This window comes from Mesoplodon bidens (assembly GCF_964165515.1).
Source record: "Mesoplodon bidens genome assembly, chromosome: 2".
Classification (NCBI taxonomy): domain Eukaryota; kingdom Metazoa; phylum Chordata; class Mammalia; order Artiodactyla; family Ziphiidae; genus Mesoplodon; species Mesoplodon bidens.
In genome coordinates this window covers 179,392,844-179,416,461 of record NC_138177.1, presented here as the reverse complement: position 1 = coordinate 179,416,461, position 23,618 = coordinate 179,392,844, and the positions used below count along the sequence as shown (strand labels likewise).

At 41.3% G+C, this 23,618-nt stretch overlaps 1 protein-coding gene across 2 annotated transcripts in view; it reads left to right on the top strand.

Annotated features, from left to right (window-relative positions):
- Positions 1–23,618, top strand: part of UBE4B (ubiquitination factor E4B) — a 117,377-nt gene that overhangs the window by 53,157 nt on the left and 40,602 nt on the right. For both annotated transcript variants that reach the window (XM_081226414.1, XM_081226413.1), the window contains 9 exons: positions 7,108–7,249; positions 8,530–8,630; positions 9,624–9,738; positions 13,472–13,555; positions 16,110–16,166; positions 16,734–16,850; positions 16,949–17,047; positions 17,421–17,534; positions 19,764–19,962. In XM_081226414.1, coding sequence (XP_081082540.1) covers positions 7,108–7,249; positions 8,530–8,630; positions 9,624–9,738; positions 13,472–13,555; positions 16,110–16,166; positions 16,734–16,850; positions 16,949–17,047; positions 17,421–17,534; positions 19,764–19,962 — 1,028 coding nt within the window. The remainder of the gene's footprint in view (positions 1–7,107; positions 7,250–8,529; positions 8,631–9,623; positions 9,739–13,471; positions 13,556–16,109; positions 16,167–16,733; positions 16,851–16,948; positions 17,048–17,420; positions 17,535–19,763; positions 19,963–23,618) is intronic.

Sequence of the window (23,618 nt, the reverse complement as noted above, 5' to 3'; positions counted from 1 at the left end):
GGAAGAACTGTCGTGTGGCACTGACCTCAGTTACCTGTGTTTCTCTGTTTGGGGTCATTAACCCGCGTGTCTAACTGGTTCGGTAGGCTCGTGCCCCGAGTCCACGCCCAGCCAGGCTTCAGTCACATCAGAAAGTATGGGTTGCTTGATGGTGAGACCCTTTCTCCCCTCCTTCCCCCTCACTCTTCCTCCTTCCTGTACAAAATAAAAAGAAGTCACTTGGTGTTTGAAATCGAGTGCACGTGTCACGCCTCATGACAAATGCACTTCAGAGACTGGGCAGCTTGTATTTGAGAGTTGGGGCTCACAGGACCACTTTTCCACGTTTCGTACTGTTGCTAATCACAGTTGAAATACAGTCAGACCGAGGGGTTGAGGGAGCAGATCCCTTACCTCTGGCAAGTGGTTATACCTTGACACTTTGTTTTCAGCCCCTTAGAAAGAAGCAGTATCGTGACTCCATTAATCCACGCCCTCCACCCCTCAAGTGTTCCTATCCCTTTATATAATTTAGGTGAATTATTTTTCTGCATGTCAGTAGACAAAACTTGTAGCGTAAGATTTCATTAAAAGGCCAGCAATTGTAAAAGCTTTCCTCCTCTCTGCTTTCCTTTGTTCCCTGATGACTCTTTTTGCTTTTGTTATGGTAGTATGTACGACAGTCCTTTCTCCTTCCTCTTCCTCGCACTTTCTGGGGACAGTAGTGATGAAGATGGAGAAGAAGATGATGATGATGGTGATGATGAAGGTGGTGGTGGTGGTGATGAGTTTTCTTGTGTCCAGTTTGGGTCCAGGTATCAGAGGAATGGAGTCTTACCCCTGCATGTGCCTAGGTGCTTAGGAACTAACTTTCATAAGTCCTAATTAGAGGTGTGCTTTGAATCCAAACAGGATAGGGTCAAATGACTTCAGGTGGCCTGGAGAGTCAAGATGTGAGAAACTTTGCATGTACTAAAGCATTAGGACCCTCTCATGGGGTAAAGTGGTACACAGAAAAAATTTCATAGTTGTTGCCTGGCAAGTTTGGAGAAAAACTTACATGTAATCATTTGTCAAGAACATGAATAGGATCAGTCATCGTTAAGATCAGTCGTCATTAAGTTCACCCACGCTAAGATCTAAAATGAGAGGCCCTCCATTTATCTGTTGGAAGAGTATTCTTACGAGCTGCCAGATGTGAGCAGCATCTACTCTGGGAGGCATGTTTTCTTATGTACAGTTGCATGGATTGCTGCTATTTAGGAATGGCAGAGGGGCTGGAACTTGTGTGTGTGTGTGTGTCCCTCTCCAGCTCACTCCGGGCAATCCATTGAAGAGCATATGGGGTCATACTGTCTGGTATAACTGTGATGCGGCTTTCACGTCTTCTTTTAATAAATTTTTAAAAATTTATTTATGTATTGTTGGCTGTGTTGGGTCTTCATTGCTGCGTACGGGCTTTCTCTAGCTGCGGCAAGCGGGGGCTACTCTTCATTGCCGCTCGTGGACTTCTCATCGTGGTGGCTTCTCTTGTTGCGGAGCATGGGCTCTAGGCATGCAGGCTCAGTAGTTGTGGCTCACGGGCTTAGTTGCTCTGCGGCCTGTGGGATCTTCCCAGACCAGGGCTCAAACCCTTGTCCCCTGCATTGGCAGGCGGATTCTTAACCACCGCGCCACCAGGGAAGTCCTGCTGCTTTTACTTCTAATCTTAAATTTTGCTAATCATTCACCTCCTTGGCCTTGGTAAAGCCAGACCGTATTTGTTTAGACAGCCTGTGGCATGGCAGCAGAGGCTAAAGCATAGCTCATGATGTTGCTGAATGTTCGCCCCTGAAAACCAAGTGAAAAAGACCGCTTGGGTCTTCTAGGTGACTTTGAGCAAGAAAATATAATAACACCTTCTTTCTAACCCTCCCACTCATTGTCTTACAATTTTGCTCTTAAATTGAAGTTTCCTCTGGACCGAGTTGATATTTGTGCCCAGCAGTGTTCAAAAATAGCTCCAGGCTATAAAAATAGAGACAGCCTTAGGAGTGAGGTACACTGCATTCATTTCGTCCGTGTTCAGAAGAGTCATTAGAGGGTATATAAAGAGAGAGGGGTGTTGGTGCAACGTCGAATATTGATTCAGGAAGGTCAATATTTGTATTAGGTTGAACGTTGTATCACTGTTTCTCAAGTAAATTTCCCAAAGATAGAAGTGTCTTTTTCATGTAGATAAAGTCCTAATCCATGACTATAGTAATGCAGCAGACATCCTTGTCAGGAATCAATTTCTGTACATGATAAAAGTACTTTATTATCTGTTTTACTGTAAGCTGTCTGTGGGAGAAACGCTGTCTCTGCCTGGCCTGTTGAAGTCCAGCTTCCTCTAACAAAGATACCAGAATTGGATGCTGCTTTCACTGACTCCGCTCTAGACTTCTAACATCCCAACCTTGTCTCAGATGTAGACTTCATCAGGAGAAATAAATGTTACCGGTTATGTACTCATAGCTGCGAATAATTATGAGCATCACCTGCCAGGTACTGTGTCAGCACTCAACCTACGTTATCACTCTAATCCTCACAGCACCGCCCCTAGTTACTGCGAGGAAACGTGGGTACAGGGAGGTTAGTCACACAACTAGGACAAGGCAGAGCCTGAGTCCAGAACTCACACGCCTCCCGCCGTACCCAGCTGCCTCTGGCTTCTCCATCTTTGCCCAGTGGGACTTGTGTCGTTTTCATTCTTTACTAGTTATTTCGCTGCCCAGAGTTTACACAGCTACTCAGTTCCTTGGCAAGAAAGTGCCAGCATTTTACTCCTTAATTACAAAATCCCACTCCAGTCGGTTGGCAGGTCCTTTGCTGGCTATGAAAATGAAATCTGATCTGTCCAGGTTTTAGAAATTATAGATTCTGAATAGATATCAAAAAGAATGTAGAAGGACAGGGCGTATTCATATATAACTGATGAAACAAACAGAGAGGAACTTGAGAACGCACGTAATGTCAGAACCAAGAAGAAGTAGCAGAAAAATCTTATTAATTTGGGCAGTCAGTGAAGAGTTTTTTCTTTCCCCTTTTCTAATTGATCTTCTCAGAATTTTATTTACTTTGAAGAAAACACTTTTAAAACCCACTTCTCGCCTGGTAAGATGAATGTCGTAGAAGCGGCAGTCAAGGGGGCTTGTTTCTGTCTCCCTTTGTGCTCGCCCAGTGGAATCGATGGGTTGTACACCTTTTGTGAAGTAGTTAGGACATACATTCCTATGTTAATTATTTATAGTGGTAATAATAAGGGTTAATATAAGAAAGGCAAAAACAGTCCTTCTACAATGTTTCGTAGTGCTCTGTGAAAAAAGCTATAAGAATTATAAGGAACTACTTCCTGCAGGAATGGAAATGAGTGAAGTGAGAGTTATCTTTGTAATAAAGATAACAAAGGAATTATTCTGAGGACACGTTTTCTGATTGTTTCCTAGGAAGTTGATGACTAGAAAGAAGTTTTTCTTTTGTTTATTGGGTTCTTCTTTTCACTGCTTAGATACTTCAGTGAAGGAGATCAAATCTTGAAAGTCATGAGCCTATGTGAACAGAGAAAGAGAAAACTAGCAAATAGTGGAAAAGATGGACATTTCCCCTCATCACTATTTGGAGATGAAGCAGCGGAGATGGTCGAAAGGAAATCTTTCTACCATGTCTGTCCCCCAAACCCTCCAGTGATTTCCCTTCTCCCACAGAGTAAGACCCAAAGCCTCTCACCCTGGCCTGCAAGACCGTGCATCCCACATGTACGCACACACACACACACACACTCACACTCACACTCACACACTCTTCCTGCCCCTGTCACCCATACTCTGCCTTTCTTCATAGCACTTACAGCACTTCTATACTGTTATTTTTTTTTTAATTGTCTCCTCTCTGTAATGTAGTTGCCATATAACAAGGTCTTGATCTGTTTGATTCAGTGTACTACCCCCAGGACCTTGAGCAGTGCAGACATTTGTTCAGGGAATTTACATGGCTTGACCCTGCCCAGCTCTGCCTTTGCCTTGCGTCTAGAAAATATACCATTCCGAAGTCTGCATCTAAAAAAGTAATGAAGTAGGGTGATTATTCCCACGATAGAAGAAAAGAAACTGCAATGGAATCCTTTTAAGAAACAAGTTTTCTTGGTACATTTAAAATGTGACTCAGTTTACACAGATCTGATGCATGTATAAATCCCCAGAAATATTTTCATTGTGTTTTCAGAAGGATGCAGCTGCATTTCCAATATGTGAAGTAATTACGTTATTCAGTTGGATTGTTGATGTAGTTACCAGAAAATGGTTCACATATTCTCCCAAGGGAGGTGTAATTTTATAGATACTCTTAGGACTTAAACATGACATATTTCCAATGTCATATTCCATATGTTACGGTCGTAAAAGCATCATGAATTTCATAACAACGTCTTTAGGAAAAAAATGAAATACTATTTTAAAACATTTTAAAACGTCCATTGATAGCATAAATTTAATGCATATAAACTGTACACCCCTTGCTCCTTCAGTATCACATTCAAAATTTGAGTTCAAACCTAGAGATCCTTATAAACCAGTTTTGACCACTGACAATCATGCACATCCCTGGTGACACTGGCCGCTTTGCATACCTGTGCTCATGATCTACTTCGGCACCCTTAGGACTGATCTTATAATTTGGAAGCACATTGATGAACACTAGGGTTTATTCTATGTTTTCTGTTTAGTTAAACTTATGTTTCTTTTTTTTCTTTCTTTCTCTTCTCCTGAAAGTCACTTGGAAGTGTTGTTTGGTGCCTGACAGATGATCACAACATAACATCAACGTCTTTTATCTTTGAGACTTCTCTTACACATTCTGAGTGTCTCTCATTGCCTTGCCTGGCAGTCTCGTACACACCCTGTCATTTTTCATGCCTTTGCGAAATGTTCGTGAAGGCATTTCGGTTGACTTTGAGGTGTTCAGATCTAAGTTAAAATGAAAGGGGACGTTTTGGCTGAGAATGGAACCCAGTGTTGGTGCATCAGCAGCCACCAGCTAAGCGTGTTGACTTCCCACAGTTGTTCACAGGCACAGCATCAGACTGACTCCTTGCAACTGGCAAGGACCTATTGGCATCAAATATCAGATGCTTTCCATTTCAGAGGTGTAAAAATGTGAGAAAGATGGGGCTTGTTAGCAAGGAAATGTATAGTTTAAATACTTCATTTTAAACACGAGGAAGATCTATTTTCATTGTCATCTATGAGAGCTTCTCAAAGGGAATTTAACTTTAACCGTGTATAGTTATAAGCCTGTGTTAGCACATTTCATCTTTGGGATGTGCAGTGAATATAGTCCCTGAGTCACTAACCTCAGATGGAAGAGGGAGGGATAGCAGATAGCTTGAGAGCGAGATCGTGGCAGGTAAAGCCAAATATCTTTTTCCCCTGTCTCCTTCTGGGGATTCACCACACTTCTTATATTTATGGGTGGGTTTTTCTGTTTTGTTCTTATGTTGTTGTTTTTTTCCCTTTGCTTTATTACGGTCCTCATCTTTCTGTTGTCAGGCCAATTAACAGATAACAGATCTTACCATACCATGAAATGTAGCCCAAAATTTAAGTGGTGTGAAGACACAAGAATTGTTTTTGGTTTTTTGAGGTTTCCCACCCTGGGTTGCCCATCTTTGTCTCTGGTGAGGCACTTTGTGGGTGGCTCCGTTGCCTGCCCAGTCAGGAGGACGTTGGCTGCCTTGTGCTTTTAACTGCTTCTCAGCCTCCCCTCCTCCCTTCCCTTCTATCAGACCTATGTAGTAAGTAAGTTGTAAGAATTCAGATTTATGAGACTCTGGCCTGAGAGCCTTGGATTTAAAGCCTTGGCATTGTTTTCATCTTTTTAAATTAAAATACTCTAATATCATACTTTCATTCCAAGGTCAATTATGTATATTCTTCTAAAATTCTAAGGTCAGTTATGTATATATTCCAAAATTACTTATGTGTATCTATGCATCTGTCTGCATAACATATCATTAATATCTTAATTCTTCCCTTAGTTTCTAGCTCCTATCTGCCCCAGGCTGAAGTAGGGATGGGTATCTCAAGTTCCTGATATTCTTCCCCACCTTTATCATCTTTCACATGTAAATTTTTTTTTTTTGCTAAGTTTATATTTTTTCATTTGTCTTCATTTCAAAATTCCTGACCTCTTCCTATGCCATGATTAATCTTTTTGTATCTTTTATGTCTATCAAATTTGTGAGTTAAACATCAGATGTGGTATTTGACCTATTGATGGTTAATCTAAACTTTGATTTCCTAACACCTAACCCTTGTGATAATGGTCTCAGGGAATAGTTGTTACTAATAATAACAGTGCCTCACGTTGTATCCTGCTTATATTTTGCAAAGCACCTCCCCATGATTTTATTGAACCCTCACTGCAGATGAGATGAAGTTCTGGGTTCAGGTAACAAGTAAGCAGTAGGGATGGGAATAGAATGCAAGTTTGGATACTCCTAGTGCAAGGTTTTTGTTTTGTTTTCACTATACTACTTTGTCCCTTTTGCCAAACATTTTGGAAAATGTGTGTTTTAACATATTTTTCATGTCTCCTAACTGGACGGTTTTCCTAAGCCCTGGTCCTGTTGCCGAATGCTGGGTGAAGGCTTTTAAGATCTGTGCTAGATGTTAGGAAGAGGGGTGTTTTGTTAGTCCTTTGTAACTTCCCTCCTGAAGACTTCGATTACGTAATAGTATAGGCTGGCTTTAACCTCCAAGCCTGCCTAATTGCAGCTGGCCAGTTGGATTTACATACGTGTGGTATCCCTTCAAATGCCCAGCGCTCGGTAGCAATTCTTAGAGTCCTCCTGGTTTTGTAAGGTGCTGTTCCCAAGAAGATAAGATGTTGGGTTTCTGGACAGACTTTCTTCTTAGGTCAATAAAACGTTTACTAAAAATGGCTATTGTTGGACTTGGAGCAGGTGAAACAAGCTCCAGCCTCGGCTGCATGGGTGTCTGTGCTTTGTTCTGGGCGTGGGGACCCTAACGGGCTTTCTGCAGAAGTGCGAACTCTGTCAAACATGATTTATTGAGAACAGATAAAAATCATCCATTCTTCTTTTCTCCAAAGTTTGGGAGCCTCTGGTGGGGCAAGTACTTGGGATTCCTACAGCGACCATTTCACCATTGAGACGTGCAAGGAGACAGATATGCTGAACTACCTCATCGAGTGTTTTGACCGAGTTGGAATAGAGGAAAAAAAAGCACCGAAGGTAACATGAAATGGATTCATTTTAAACCCCCCACAAAAACCTGGTTATGTGGTGGATAAATAATTGGTTTTTGACCCCCTAATGAGCATTCATTCATGTATTCAATCAGTGAAGTGGTTACTGAGCATCTACTATGGGTCAGGCACTGTGTTAGAAACTGGGGGTGGATCAGTGAACCAGAGAGGCGAGGACCCCAGTCCTCATGGAACTCACATCCTAGTGGAGGGAAGAAGTGACAGGGCCAAGTGCCACTGCCGCCAGCGACTTACACGGCCCTGATGATTTCTCTCCTAGTCTGTCGTAATCATAATAACCAACATTTATGGAGCGCCTAGACTGCCAGACACTTGGCTAGGTCTCATTCTCACAGTTGTTCATTAGTCCAGTGTAGTCCTGTGTGGTATAAGTATTATTTTTTTCCATGTGTTAATAAGCAAATGAACCTCAGAGAGATGAAGTATATACTCACCTCGGTCTTTCCTAAAAGCCAAGTGGCGTAAAGTGAGCTTTCAAAAAGTGAGGGATACCTGTAATTGTCCAGAATCACATAAATAATAAATTGCAAAACTGGGTTTAAACTCAGCAAGGTTCACTTTTTCTTCTATTTCATGCTGAGTTACTTTATTATTATCTCATTTCATTCCTATTGCATTTTCTTTTTTTTTTTAATTTTTATTGGAGTATAGTTGATTTACAAGGTTGTGTTAGTTTCAGGTACACAGCAAAGTGAATCGGTTTTACATATACAAATATCCACTCTTTTTTTTTAAGATTCTTTTCCCATATAGGCCGTTGCAGAGTACTAAGTAGAGTTCCCTGTGCTATACAGTAGGTCCTTATTAGTTATCTATTGTATATGTAGTAGTGTGTATATGTCAATCCCAATCTCCCAATTTATCCCCCCCCCCGCTCCAATTTCATTTTCTAGTTCTGGTTTTCCATTGGAAACTAATCCGGTTGTCAACCTGTTAGTTTCATATTTGTGAAGGGCCTCTTGGGGTTTGCTGCACTTAACCTTAGCAAAAGCAAAGAGAGTGGGCATATCTCTGAAATCCCCACGTGGTCACCTGAAGCTTCTGCTTCTCTCTTCTCTAATTGTAGATTTTAGTGGAGACATTATACTTGGATGATACAGTTACTCTAGTTTGTTCATCATCAGTAAAGGAAGAGAAAAGGATGCCATTTCCTGCAGATTGATCTCTTCTGACTCTTGTCAGTTTTCAACTGTATGGGATTATTTTGTTTGTCTTTGTAGACCTAACCTCTACCTTTCTTTGCAGATGTGCAGCCAGCCAGCAGTCAGCCAGCTTCTGAGCAACATCCGCTCACAGTGCATATCCCATACTGCATTAGTACTACAAGGGTCCCTCACACAACCAAGGTATGAAAAACCAATATGTGCTTGCTGTTAGCAGGGAGAGGGCCTTCTCCATCAGGCTGCCCAGCCATTCTGCACCACGTTGGATAACTCACTTCCTCACCCATGAAATGAGTGGTTGACTAGATGGTTTCTGAGGTCCCTTTCTTTCTCTAAAATACTATGAAAGTAAAACACTCTGTGTGCTTTATTGAGATAGACTGTGGTTGAAATATGTTGACATCAGGGCAGGAAATTAGTAATTCAGTTTAAAAGCAGCTGCTTTAAAGCAGTATAGATACTTGAAAAAAATGTGCAGATCATCACTTTCCATGTATCATATAATCAATTTCTGTTATTCAATAATAAAGAATAGTGGTGGAATAGGTAATATGGGAATCACCCAAAGTGTACTACATTATTAATTTTTGTTCAGAGGGTCCCATAAAGGTTTCAAGTTTAATAAAAGAGTATTTCTGTATTTCATTTCTCTTATGAAAAAACATCTAAAGGAAAAATGACAAAGTTCAAGATTTATTCATTCTGGATGATCTTACCATAACCATTTTTGAAATTTGTCAGAAAAAAAAAAAAGGAAAATGATGCACATGTACTAAAACTTAAACACTGTTCCATGGTTAAAATTAATAAGAGCTTAAAAAAGTCTTCAGCCACTGCTAATCTTTTTTTCCCCCCATTGGATGAGGCATAAATAAATAAGTAAAAGAGACATATAATACTTTGGTTTTTCTAATGCTTTATTTTTCAAGGGCTATCTGGAGGCAAAGATGGATTCTTTAAAGCTTTCTATAGTTTCTCACTGAAAAGCCCCCCCAAAATGATTATCTTAACAATGAGAGAGGTGATCTTTTGCCTAAAATGATTGACTATTGTGTGGATTATTGGGGAAATTTGAAGCTTGACCTGTGATTGTCAGCTCCATGACATTCTGTATATTCTGTTGCTACACGGTGACAAGTTGATTCATCAGAGCCCTTGACTTTCGTGGGTCTGCAGGTCCCTGCAGCAGCCGTCCTTCCTGGTGCCGTACATGCTGTGTAGGAATCTCCCATACGGCTTCATTCAAGAACTGGTGAGAACCACTCACCAGGATGAAGAAGTGTTCAAGCAGGTAAGGTTTTGCGCGTTTGCTCCTGAAACTTCTGGATTAGGAGCTTCTCTGCCGAGGTAGATTTCTAAAGACACCATATATTGAAAACTTTGGTTCCTGAATTTGAACATGCACATGTTATGTGCTCAGAGAGAGCTACCCGAGGTTCCTGTCTTGAGGAAATCAAATTGACAGCTGCATTGTTCAAATCATGTGTACATTTCAACTAATCAGTCAAGCATCAGGTATTTTAAACATGGTCTGTGCTAAGTGCTTTGGGAGAGTAGAAGAAATATAAGGCCCTGTCTTTGATTTTAAGAAGCTTTTAACACACTACCAAGAGATCGCATAAGACGTGATATACATTTGCCAGATAAGTAGTGTTGAAAGTTAGTTCTCTAAGTTTACAAAAAGGAGATTCATAAATCAAAGACCAAATTAGCTCAGCTGCAGTTTGCACGTCACATAAAACCATTGTCTTCTTACCACTAGACCGGGAATGAAGTCTCAGATCTTACTGATTACTTCATTCATTAAGTATCCATACATTTTTGATATCCCATTGGGTAAAGGCAAGTGAAAATGCAGATATGTCATATTTAATAATAAAGCTTAATAATAATAATAACAACTAAAAAAGTTAGTCTTGAAGATTTCTTCCAAGGTAAAACCTTGGCATGAATTTTGATTACTGTTCTGTGGCCTGTGTTGTAAAGTAAGCACTTTGCCACAGCAACTTTAACACAGCTGTTTCCCATGATGAAAGGATGCTTATGACATTTTCTTAATTTGTTGTGGGATAATCTCTTTTTTTGTTTCTAGAAAGAATAATAGAGGCAATAGCTACAAATGATATGATTCCTTTTAATCTTTTTTTTTTTTTAACTGTGTTTGTTTGTTTATTTATGGCTGCTTTGGGTCTTCGTTGCTACGCATGGACTTTCTCTAATTTTGGCGAACGGGGGCTACTCTACATTGCGGTGCGCAGGCTTCTCATTGCAGTGGCTTCTCTTGTTGTGGAGCACGGGCTCTAGGCACGCGGGCTTCAGTAGTTGCAGCACACGGGCTTCAATAGTTGCAGCACGCAGGCTCAGTAGTTGTGGCTCACGGGCTCTAGAGTGCAGGCTCAGTAGTTGTGGCGCATGGGCTTAGTTGCTCCGCGGCATGTGGGATCTTCCTGGACCAGGGCTCGAACCCGTGTCCCCTGCATTGGCAGGCGGATTCTTAACCACTGTGCCACCAGGGAAATCCCTAATCTGTTTTTATACCTAATATTATTTTTAACTATTCATATTGAGGCCTTTGAATTCTCAGGAAGTGTGTTTTCAGCAGTTTTCAAAATATTAGTAAAAGAAGCATCCAGGAGTGAAAATCCCAGTCAGTGTTGTGTATTCTGTATTTGGAATTTATCAACTGCTCATCTTAAATGATGGTCTTACTGACTTATAGAAATATTTTAGGCATTATAGTGAGCTTTTCTTCTCTAGAAAATTAAGTGAACTCTGATGAAAATATATAACTGTCTTGGAAGGTTTAAGTGATACACTATATTATATGTGTAATATACATAAAGTAGAATACTTCTACTCAAAAAGACATCACTTGAGGAACCAGAGTAGCTTTTCCTGTATAAAAGCCTGGTGATCAGCTAAAAAAATATGTTATGCCTATTTTATTCATAAAGAAACTTACATAGAGGCTATGAAATGACCTCTATGTTTTTTAAAATTGAGATGAAATTCACATAATATAAAATTAACCATTTTATAATTCAGCGGCATTAGTACATTCACAGTGTTGTGCAACCACAACAGATCTGTTTTGTTTGTTTGTTTGTTTTTTTATGGTACGCGGGCCCCTCACCGTTGTGGCCTCTCCCTTTGCGGAGCACAGGCTCCAGACGCGCAGGCTCAGCGGCCATGGCTCATGGGCCCAGCCGCTCTGTGGCATGTGGGATCTTCCCGGACCGGGGCACGAACCCATGTCCCCTGCATCGGCAGGCGGACTCTCAACCACTGCGCCACCAGGGAAGCCCAATCTGTTTATTTTTAATCACAGGATTCTGATCCCTTGTCTTTTCTTATGTGTCACCATGTTTCCTCAAGAGAAATGATGAGTACAGTGGAGTTGCTGAACTGAAAAACAGCATTTTACCTTTTGTCTTAAGAATGTGGCCGATTTGAATGATTAAATCTTTTGACTGAAATTTCATTCTTCCTTTAATTAAAGTTTGAGATGTTCATAGATAAACAGCAATAAATAGTAGCTAGAATTTAGAATTGGAGATGAACACTTGGAGCATTTTTTATCAGTGCTGGGAGGTATTTATTTGAAAATAAAATTATTTTAAAAATGTAAGTCACACAAACAGTATAATGTTTGATATTTGAAAAGTATTATGTTTAGTAATATTTTGTCTGCTTATTATAATTTAAACCCTACTTGCAAAAGAGGATAACTCTAAAGAAGTTTTACTTTATGGCGTTCCTGAAAAAAATGCTTAAGAGATTTTTCTAGATGATCAATTGTGAAATTTATTTTTTGGTGATTCTGGAACTACTGTTTTTCCCTCGATTGCAGTTTGAGCATTTCCCACCCCTACACCCAAGCATTTCCTCTCCATTTTTAGCTAGCTTATGAAAGCACATTACTTCTACCCTGATTGCTTGAGTTGCGAGAAGTAGAAGGATCTCTTCAAGAGCTGTGTTGATATCTCAAGACACTCCAGTACACTTTGTAATGCAGGGCACCTTTTTAATACTGTGCTCCTTAAATGACAAAGGTGTTCCATACAATGGGATGAAATTAGTAGGAAAGAGAATTTTTCAGGTTTTCTAGTAGCTTTTTAGAACACTCCCTTTTTCGACTTGTTGGCATTCAGACTGTCAGCTGTTGTTTACAACATTTTCAGCTTAATGTTATTAGTCTTGAATTCCAACCAACTCCCTAAATGTGCTGCTCAGGAGTACACTGTGAAATTTAAACCTGAGCTGTGCTGAGCAGATTCTGCAGTGCTCCTGTGTCCTGCTATTAATGGTGAGCTTGTAAACGTAAATTTGAGTGCCCTTAGGCTCTGACATCGGGTTGTTGTATTAATCACATCATATATGGAGGTAAGGCCTCCTGCTGAAGTTTTCTTTTCCAGTTTCAACATTTACCAGCCATCTCTTTGTTCTACATAATTCAAGTTAAGATAATAATAATACCCATTATTGGTCTATTTTTTTTTTGTTCTCTTCGAAGTAAACAAGGAAAGGTGGAAAGAATTAAATGTAGGTGTAGGGGTGGCAACAAAAAATTTCTTAAAATGTTAATAGAATTGAGCAGATATTGGAACATGTAGTCCAGTTTTTTTTACAGATTATAGGTGCTTGGTAATCAGAAACATATTCGTTGCTGTGATGTGCAGGTTAGATTCATTGATTTGATTAGAGCAAGGAGCCCTGGAGAGTCCTACAGCAGGCTCCACATTTGTGAGTTTCTGTTGAATCACGGGGAGTCTTGTCGGACTTTTAGGATTCACCAAAACCTATTACTTGTGGAGAATTCAGCTGCCTTACTTTATGGTCAGCCTTGTGAAAGGACAAAGCAACACCCCGTGGCTGGATTCTAGGCTCCCGTATACGCAAAACAGCTTTTCCTCGGGCAAGCAGTGCAAATGCCGGACTTGCACATCCGGCGCTTTACTTGACATGCCTCCTGTTCTTAAATTTTCTTTAACTTATATTTCTGATTTTGTTTTTCTTTCTTGTAGATCTTTATCCCCATTTTACAAGGCCTGGCTCTTGCTGCCAAAGAGTGCTCCCTCGATAGCGACTACTTTAAATACCCCCTCATGGTAAACTTTGTTCCTTTCCTTGTACCACATTCAGTAGATGTTTTTCTTCCAGATGATTGTAACGTACACTTTTCTTTCAGGTCCACGATCAACCTTGTTTTCAAACTTAAAACATGAAATCATTGTGTTGGCCATGCAGAGTGTTTGGTGTGCAGTGAGATGCATCAGTGAAGACAGTTAGCAGCGCGGTACATATTTCACCATCCGAGCCCTAGACAGGAGTCAGTGATGCAGTCATTAAAATGTACTTTGCCTTACTCTATAGCTTATGAAAACAATAATCCTTGGTGGTCTCCTTCTTGATTGTTCTAGCAATGAGCATACCATATTTGGGGTGAAATTTTGTTAATAAAAAAAAAAAAAAAGAACTGTGACAAATGCAGATAAAGAAGGCAGAGTTAGATTAAGAAAAGGAATACAGTTTTGTCTCTATGTTGTGACTTTGCACAGAAAATTGCACAGTGCTTCTCTTGTTCACCTTCCCCGTTTCCTGAGGCTGTGCACTGCACTTCAGGCTTTACTTGGAAAACACAAGTTTGCTCAGCTCCTCCAGGCACTTAGAGGAAGCATCAATTGTGGACAGAACTATTGGCTAGATTCTCACCAAGGGTCTTCAGAGTTGTGAAAATATTGGACCTAGAAGGAAAATAAGAGGCTGTTTTCTTCTCTCACCTTGCTTCTTTAAAATTTTGGGAGAAAAATACTTTGAAGTATTACTGAATATTTTTCATTCTAAAAGTATGAAGGAAAAATACCAAAACGTGACATTAGTTGACTCCATGTATAAATACGACCTTGTGTAAATTGAAGCCTCGGTTAAATGGATGTTTTCCTGCCCATGTTCCTTTTACTTATCCTGCTAACTTGATTCCATCTGACCATTAATTCACTGCTTCCTGAGCGCCTCAAGTGTGACACACACAGAGGACCCAGGAGCTCATGAGCTAAGGTGCCTCTCCTCAAGGCAACAATCAAGACCACAACGATACAGTCAGATAATTACAATCGGTGCAAACACAGAGGTGTATTTATCTGTTTCAGAAAATCAAAACGGAGCTAAAAGGCTACATATTAAAGTTAAACATTAAAACATTAAAGCCAGGTAAATAGAAGGTGAAGCAGGAAGTCTTCGTTTTAAAAATAATTTGGAATGAATTTATGTCAGGGTGCTTCCTAGTGCACGTGTTATTCCGGTTCCTAATGAAATTCCGTTATTCCTCATGCATTGTTCTGTCTTTGGCACATAAAAGGAAGTGGAAAAATCTGATTATTTGAGTTCAGTGATGAAATCTCTTAGTGTACATTAATTATCACTGTATTGTATAAATATTCCTTCCTGGAATTGTTGGCTTTTCTCTTGTGGTTTGAATTAGCTTGATGATTCAGTAAGGAGCTTTCAGTGTCAGATATCAACAAAGCGTTCTTCTGGGTCAAAAGACAAAGGCCTCCATTATGATAGACAGTAGTTTTATTTTGTACCAGTATTGATGCTTGTGCAGCAAAGGGAGTGCAGTGAGAGAAAGGGCAATAATTTAAGGCAGGAAGAGGAAGACCGTTGGAGCTAAAATCAGAAAGAAGCATGATTATCCTCTAGGTCAGCAGATCCCAACTTTGCCATACCTTGGAATCACCTGGGGATCTTTAGAAAGTACCTCTGCCTGGCTCTCCAAAGCTGTGACTTAATTCGTTGAGGGTGTGGTGAGGGCGTGGCCTGGCATTGGGCTTTCAGAGGCTGCCCAGGTGATCCTAACGTGCAGCTGAGTTTGGGAGCCCTGGTGCTGAGCAGAGAGAATGTTTCCTTCTCAGTGGCTCTCTGAGCCTCAGCGGCTTCTCAGATGTGTCAGTGCCTAAATGCATGGACTCAAAAGCTTCCAGCAGCTGTTTGGCAACTCCCATAGCAACATCCACATCACAGAGGAAATTAAATTCACTGTTAAAATAGTGTTTGACTGTATTACCATGGCCATGGTAAACTCTGTTTATGTGCCTAAGAACTATATTTCCTGATTGTCTTAACTTGAGAACGATTGGAGCGCCAAAGGGAAACTTTGAGGTTCTCAAAAAACCAGGGACCTTGAAACCAAGGAATACTTTTAAATATATTTTGAATTTGGTCACTTATTAAATTTTAATTATTTATAGTCCTGTTTAATACTGGCAAGACTAGCCATCTAAAGTTTATGAAGCATATCTTTTTGGTATAGAAAGATGTTAAATGAAAGAATCATTTATTGTAAGAATACACTCATTTACCTCTGTGTGTATATGTACAAAATATGTCTAGAAAGCTCTTGGCCAAAATATCAATAGAGGTTATCTCTGAGGGTAAAGTTTATGAGTGACTTTTAGTTTCAATTTATATTTCTGTTTTATCTGAAGTTTCTTACAATGCACATGTACTAGTTTATTCATCAGAAAAGCAGTGAAGCTATTAGTGCTTTGTTGGGAGTGCATACATATTTATAGCAGCATTAAAGCTATGTCTTGATGTTACACATGGTGGTCAGTTTAGGATGAAATACATTTAAATGACCCTTTCTGATCTTGTTTCTAGGCTTTAGGTGAGCTCTGTGAAACCAAGTTTGGAAAGACACACCCTGTGTGCAATTTGGTAAGTGCCACCCTAATGGACGTGCACATTTTCAGTGAACATGTAACATAGAAGATATTCCTTAAGTAACAGTATCTGAAAAACGTCTCTTGGAGGACGTTGAGATGCAGATGTGAGTAATACATGTGGGTGGCTCTCAGCTGTTACATTGTTGTCACCTACATTATTTCCAGGAATGACATTATTCACTTTCTTTTGTGATTTTCGGGAGATAAGTATTGTACAGCTAGCATAACATGTCCTATTGGAAACGTTTCCTTGAGTCCTTTGGTAGTATAGGAATAGTTCATTTGCATGATGTCAAATATTATCATGAAACATAGAAACTAAAAGTATATCTTGTAAAAATGTAGAGGACCTGGAGGGCTTTCCTCCATCTGAAATGAGAAAAAGTGGACAGGGATCCTAAGATATTTGTGACCTTGCGATTTTGGATGTTAAGTGTCAGCCATTTTGCTGGTGGCTAAGAACCAGCTGAACAGGTCAGCTGCTGAGAATTCTTTTTGTCTCATTTTTACATCACTTGCTGATTTAGCAGCTTGACTTGCCTCTTCTGTTTTTTCCTAGGTTGCTTCTTTGCCTTTGTGGTTGCCTAAATCATTAAGCCCTGGCTCTGGGCGGGAGCTGCAGAGACTCTCGTATTTGGGGGCTTTCTTTAGCTTCTCAGTCTTTGCAGAAGATGATGTAAGTACAGCGGCCCTTTGCACTTTGCTGCTCTTATGTTCAGATTCTTCCCCAAATGTATATTATACGTTGATTGAATTTTTGCTTTCTCTTTCCAGGCAAAAGTGGTTGAAAAATATTTCTCAGGGCCTGCCATTACCCTGGAAAACACTCGTGTGGTGAGCCAATCACTGCAGCATTACTTGGAGCTGGGAAGGGTAGGTGTTGAGAAAATGAATCCAAAGGATGAATGTGTTTTCAGTTCTGAAAGTTAAAAGCAGCACAATTATAGGCTCATTATAGTGTGATTAAGGTAATTTGGCCCCTATCCTGGAAAGGAGATAGCAAAGGCCATTTTATTAAAACTATAACTACTCCCCTCTTCCACTCCACATTCTGCTTTCATGCTGATCATCTTGATACAGTTGAATATGGACTTTTCTTCTATCCTTATAGTCAGGTTCTTCTAAAATGAGTGGATGTGGGAGAGGAGAAAAAGTGGGAAGCAATTTAGCTTTTCATAAAGTCAAAAAGGAATAATTTTTTAAACAAAGTTTTAATTTTTTTCTTCCCTTATAAAATAAATTTCAGCAAGAGCTTTTCAAGATTCTGCATAGTATTTTGTTAAACGGAGAAACCCGTGAGGCTGCTCTTGGTTACATGGCAGCTGTCGTCAATGCCAATATGAAGAAAGCACAGATGCAGGTAGGATTCCTGAAGACTGCTTTTACTTATTCATTAAATTCATTCATCTAACTCATATTTATTCAGAACCTACCAGACATTGTGCTAGGAAATGGAGATACAGTGTTGAACAAGATAGACAAGCTTCCTGCCTTTGTGGAGCTTATGTTCTATAGGGTAGATGAGTAGACATGTAAATGTTTAATTCTAGAATCGATGAAGCCAGTGAAGCAAGGTAGAGGGCTTGAAAGTAACCGTGGAGGCACCAGAAGGAAGACATGGGAGTGTCCAAGGAGGAGACATTTGATCAGAGACCTGACTGATAAGAAAGAGCCAGCCATCACAAGGCTGAGAAAAGAGCTTTCTAGATACGTGTGAAGCGCGAAGGTGGGAATGAACCAGCTTTGGAATGAGCCCCACGTGCAGGCTTCCGTGGCTGGAGGATAGTGGACAGGAAGGAAACCGGCGGGTCATGGGCTGGAGGGGAGGGCAGAGGCTCCATCAGGTTGAGCTGATGTTGTAAGAAGTGTCATGAGGAGGCACTGGAGGGTTTTCGGGAAGGAAATCACCAAGTCTGTGCGGAGGATGGGCTAATGGGAGGAGCGGGTACAGGAGCCAACCCGAGGAGACCAGGTACAAGGTGCAGTGTTCCTGATGAGGGAGGCTGGTGGCTGGGACCACTTTACTGGCATGGAAAAGTTAAAAGGGCATCCTTGCTCTATTATTATTATTATTAATTTATTAATTTATTTATTTATTTTTGGCTGCATTGGGTCTTCGTTGCTGCGCGTGGGCTTTTCTCTAGTTGCAGTGAGTGGGGGCTGCTCTTCGTTGCCGTGCGCGCGTGGGCTTCTCATTGCGGTGGCTTCTCTTGTTGCGGAGCACGGCCTCCAGGCACGCGGGCTCAGTAGTCGTGGCGCACGGGCTTAGTTGCTCCACGGCATGTGGGATCTTCCCGGACCAGGACTCCAACCCATGTCCCCTGCATTGGCAGGCAGATTCTCAACCACTGTGCCACCAGGGAAGCTCCCTTGCTATATTATTAATGAGCGATGTGACATTTCTACTCAGAAGAAAAAGCAGAGAGAAGAGCATGGACCTGGTATTAGACTGCCTGGATTTCTAACTGGGGTTCCGCTGTTGGCCGGCAGTAGGACGTAGACAGTTGCTTCTGTGTGCCTCCATTTCCTTGTTGCCAAGTGGGGATAATAATAGTACCTGACTCGTGGACTTATGTATAGAAAGCTGTTAGAATCGTGCCCAGTACGTGCTGAGCACTCCACCGATGTTAACTCTCTTTATTAGAATTTTGGTCTTTTTTTTTTTGGCTGTGCCACATGGCTTACAGGATCCCCAACCAGGGATTGAACCCAGGCCCTGGGCAGTGAAAGCACAGCGTCCCAACCACTGGACCTCCAGGGAATTCCCGGAATTGTTGTATTCTTAAGGCAGGATTGTGCTATCGCTGTCAGCCAGCGAAGCTGTTAGTCAAGTGGTAACTGTGAAACGAGTTGTTCCGATGCTTTTGAGGGGAAATAAAGGAGAGAAAGGAGGGCTTCCCTGGTGGTGCAGTGGTTAGAAATCTGCCTGCCAATGCAGGGAACATGGGTTCGGGCCCTGGTCCGGGAAGATCCCACATGCCGTGCAGCAACTAAGTCCGTGCGCCACAACTGCTGAGCCTGTGCTCTAGAGCCCGCACGCCACAGCTGCTGAGCCCATGTGCCGCAACTACTGAAGCCTGCACACCTAGAGCCCGTGCTCCGCAGCGGGAGAAGCCACCGCAGTGAGAAGCCTGCGCACCACAATGAAGAGTAGTCCCCACTCACCGCAACTAGAGAAAGCCCGCATGCAGCAATGAAGACCCAATGCAGCTATAAATAAATAAATAAATTTATTTAAAAAGAAATAAGAAATAAGGAAGAGAAAGGAAATAGCATTTATTGCGTTTGTGCTTACTGATTTTGAGGATCTTAGGCAAATCACTTAACTTCTCTGAGCCTTAGTTTCCTCCTCTGTAAAATGTGAACAACAGTATCGTTCAATTCTAAGGGCTGTTGTGGAGATTCAGTGAGAGAAAACCCTTCACGTACGGTTAACACTCAACAAATTGCACCTGCCAGTCGAGTGACGATGGTGATGCTATAGGTGTCCCCTCGCTGACTTCAGGGTGAAAGTTTGCTCTCCTTTCTTGTACACTTGTGCCAAAATTTCTGTTCAGATCATGATTTTAAATACTTTTCTCTTTCACAGACGGATGATAGATTGGTATCTACAGACGGATTGATGCTGAATTTCCTCTGGGTGCTGCAGCAGCTAAGCACAAAGATCAAGTTAGAGACGGTCGACCCCACGTACATATTCCACCCGAGGTGTCGGATTACTCTTCCCAGCGATGAGACGAGAGTGAATGCCACGATGGAGGACGTGAATGACTGGCTGACTGAACTTTGTGAGTGACGCGTTCATTGTCAGGTCGTTAAAAGCTGCCCTTCTTTTATTTTTTTTTTTTGGTTGCGCCACATGGCACATGGGATCTTAGTTCCCAGACCAGGGATCGAACCCACACCCCCTGCATTGAAAGCATGGAGTTGTAACCACTGGACCACCGGGGAAGCAGGTCTTCTATTTTCTTTTAATTACAAAAAGTAGAGTAGATATGCATTCTAACAGAAGGACCCGTTTGGACTCAGCATCATCCCACAGTTTGAATCTGACACCAGCTACAGCGTCCCTGTCTGTCACCTCCCAGCGTCCCACCCCCATCCCTGGGGCTCCCTCTTGCCCTTGTTCCTGTTCTCCATCATCAGTGCCAGTTTTCATTGACTCCTCTCCCCCTAAACCTGCTACATCAGACTGTTATGGGATTATCAGGAAGAGAACTTTAATAAACATCTTAATAGCAATGCTACTGTCTTACTCGTTAAATATAAGGAGGCTGAGGCTCCAGAAGGTGCCCAGCTCACCTAGCCTGTCAGTCAGCAAGTCGCAACTGCTGCTCAGGTGTGCTGAGCCGAGCCCAGGGCTCTCTCTGCTCCACCACGCTCCCTGATCTGGGTCCATCCTTCCAGGTGTTTAGTTCGGTTCCACTTTTTCTTACTTGTCAGTAGTGAGGGAAGCAATCTAATTCTTTAGGGAATTTCTGTTTCTCTCAGGTGACCTGATTTCTGATAAGCCAGACAAAACTCCAGAATTAGGATCTGGGCTCCTGGGGTCAAGCCAGCCAGTGTTGGGGGTAATTAGAGGGTTTGTGGAGAAGGTCAAGGGGGTCCCCTAAAGAAGAACAGGCTGCCCAGAGGACGGCTGGAGCTAAGGAAGACGCTTTCTGAGGAACGCCCCTTCCAGAGGGAGGGCCTGTAGGAGAGGGGAAGAGAGCCTACCCTGCTTGACCACAGCTGCTTTCCTGGCTAAACGCAGTCGTGACAGAGAGGTCCAGAGGGGCAGAGGGAGATAATGCAAAGGAGTATAGATGGAGAAGGCAGAAGAGAAGGAAAGACACAGGCAAAGGGAAGCTTGTGATGAATAAAGTGTATCTGAGAGACTGGTGATCAGGAAAACAGAAAAGTAGAAATGCAAGAGAAATAGGTCCATGTTTTATGTTGCAAAATACTGGGTTTGAAAGTGATTCCTGAGTGAAGAAAAAGAATGACTTTCTGCTTTTCCATTTCTTCGTTTTGTTACAATCCCTAAGAATCTGTCAGTACTGGGAATGCTATTCATTCACCCAAGTGAGCCACATCCAGCTTATGTGGAGGGGTGGTTCTCAGCTGCCCCAGGTGAGAAGTTAGAGTTTACAGAGTCTAGGAAAAAAAGAACAATTTATTTGGTTTGGATGCTAATGGCTCCTCACAAATTGTTACTACCTCTCTAGAGATACATTTATGAGCTAGAGATATGCAATAAAAATTAATACAGTAAAAAAGTTCCTTTTTGGATTAGCCAACATCAAATAGATATGTAGAGCAAATGGGAGGAAATGTACTGTTCTGGGTTTAAATATATATGTGTATACAATAGAAATGATAGCAATGACTTAGTTATTATGTAGATTTTATAAGCCAGTTAAAATTCTCATGAAATCTCTCATAGATCTTGATGAATTGATGGAATAAAAATACGAATATTTTGGGCCTCCCTGGTGGCGCAGTGGTTGAGAGTCCGCCTGCGGATGCAGGGGATACGGGTTCGTGCCCCGGTCTGGGAGGATCCCATATGCTGCGGAGCGGCTGGGCCCGTGAGCCATGGCCGCTGAGCCTGCGCGTCCGGAGCCTGTGCTCCGCAACGGGAGAGGCCACAACAGTGAGAGGCCCGCATACCGCAAAAAGAAAAAAGAAAAAAAAAAAAAATACGAATATTTTGAAGGTGTTAGGATTATGGATCTTTTTCTCTATATTATAAAGCATGTTATTAAAGCAACTATACTTCAATTTTAAAAATTTTAAGGGGCTTCCCTGGTGGCGCAGTGGTTGAGAACCTGCCTGCTAATGCAGGAGACACGGGTTCGAGCCCTGGTCTGGGAAGATCCCACATGCCGCGGAGCAACTAGGCCCGTGAGCCACAACTACTGAGCCTGCGCGTCTGGAGCCTGTGCTCCACAACAAGAGAGGCCGTGATAGTGAGAGGCCCGCGCACTGCGATGACGAGTGGTCCCTGCTTGCCGCAACTAGAGAAAGCCCTCGCACAGAAACGAAGTTCCAACACAGCAAAAATTAATTAATTAATTAATTAACTCCTAAAAAAACAAAAAATTTTAAAAAACATGTTACTTAATGACAAACATAAAAACCGTATGACATTTACTTTTAAACATTATAAAATTATTCATGGAGTAATGTAGAGATTCCATCCTTCCCTGGCACCAGAAAGCCGAACAGAGGATTTGACCCAGCCATAAAAGAGAGAGAAATTTTTAATGATTTAAGAAATGGTGAATATCATCAGAGACAATATATATATATATCTATATATATATCTTAATATATAAATATACTTTTTATAGAGGGAGAGAAAATGAATATGTAAAATAAAAGAATGGGAGAAAATATGTGTCACATAATTGATAAAATCATATTCAAAATGTAGAACTGTTATAAATGTGTAAGACCAAAACTAAATTCTACCAAGAAACAGTTATCTTTTGTCTGGAGGGAAAAACACATAAGCACAGTATATGTCAAATAAAATATACTTGTAGGGGAAAATATGCATATTTATAGGAATTAGATACAAATTGAAAGAAATTCAAGTTAACATTCTATAACTATAAATTATTTAAAAACAGTGATAAGGTAGAATATAAGTTTGTAAATAAATAGATGGCATTTTATCAATTAATTTAGTCTATCTAAAGTGAATTCTGGTGATTCATAACAAAAAACTGTAATACCGTCTTTCTCAATAATTCCACTTCCCAGAATATACTCCCAAAGCTGGCAAGGGAGAGGGGGTGAGGGAGTAACTTGTTGTACATAGATCCTCCCAGCAGTGTTTCTAATAGAGAAAAATTAGAAACAACAAATAATTGTCCAACAGTAGGGAAATGGCTATGGAATCTGTAGCTTATTTTCATAGTCTAATACCATTTTGAGGTTTAACAGTGATGTTTGAATAGTAGAAACGATTCTATAAAATACACCAGGAAGACACATCACCAAAGATCGTTGGTGTACATCTGTATAAACATTTAATTAGCTGAGGCAGAGTACCTGATCATAAATAGAGCTCAGAGGAATTCTGTTTCTCTTATAACATTACCTAAGCCTAACTTTTTTTTATAAATTTATTTATTTATTTATCTATTTTGGCTGCGTTGGATCTTCGCTGCTGCGCACGGGCTTTCTCTAGTTGCGGCGAGCGGGGGCTACTCTTTGTTGCAGTGCGCAGGCTTCTCACTGCAGTGGCTTCTCTAGTTGCAGAGCGTGGGCCCTAGGCGCGCAGGCTTCAGTAGTTGTGGCACGCGGGCTCAATAGTTGTGGCTCACGGTCTCTAGAGCACAGGCTCAGTAGTTGTGGCACATGAGCTTAGTTGCTCTGCAGCATGTGGGATCTTCCTGGACCAGGGATCGAACCTGTGTCCCCTGCCTTGGCAGACGGATTCTTAACCACTGAA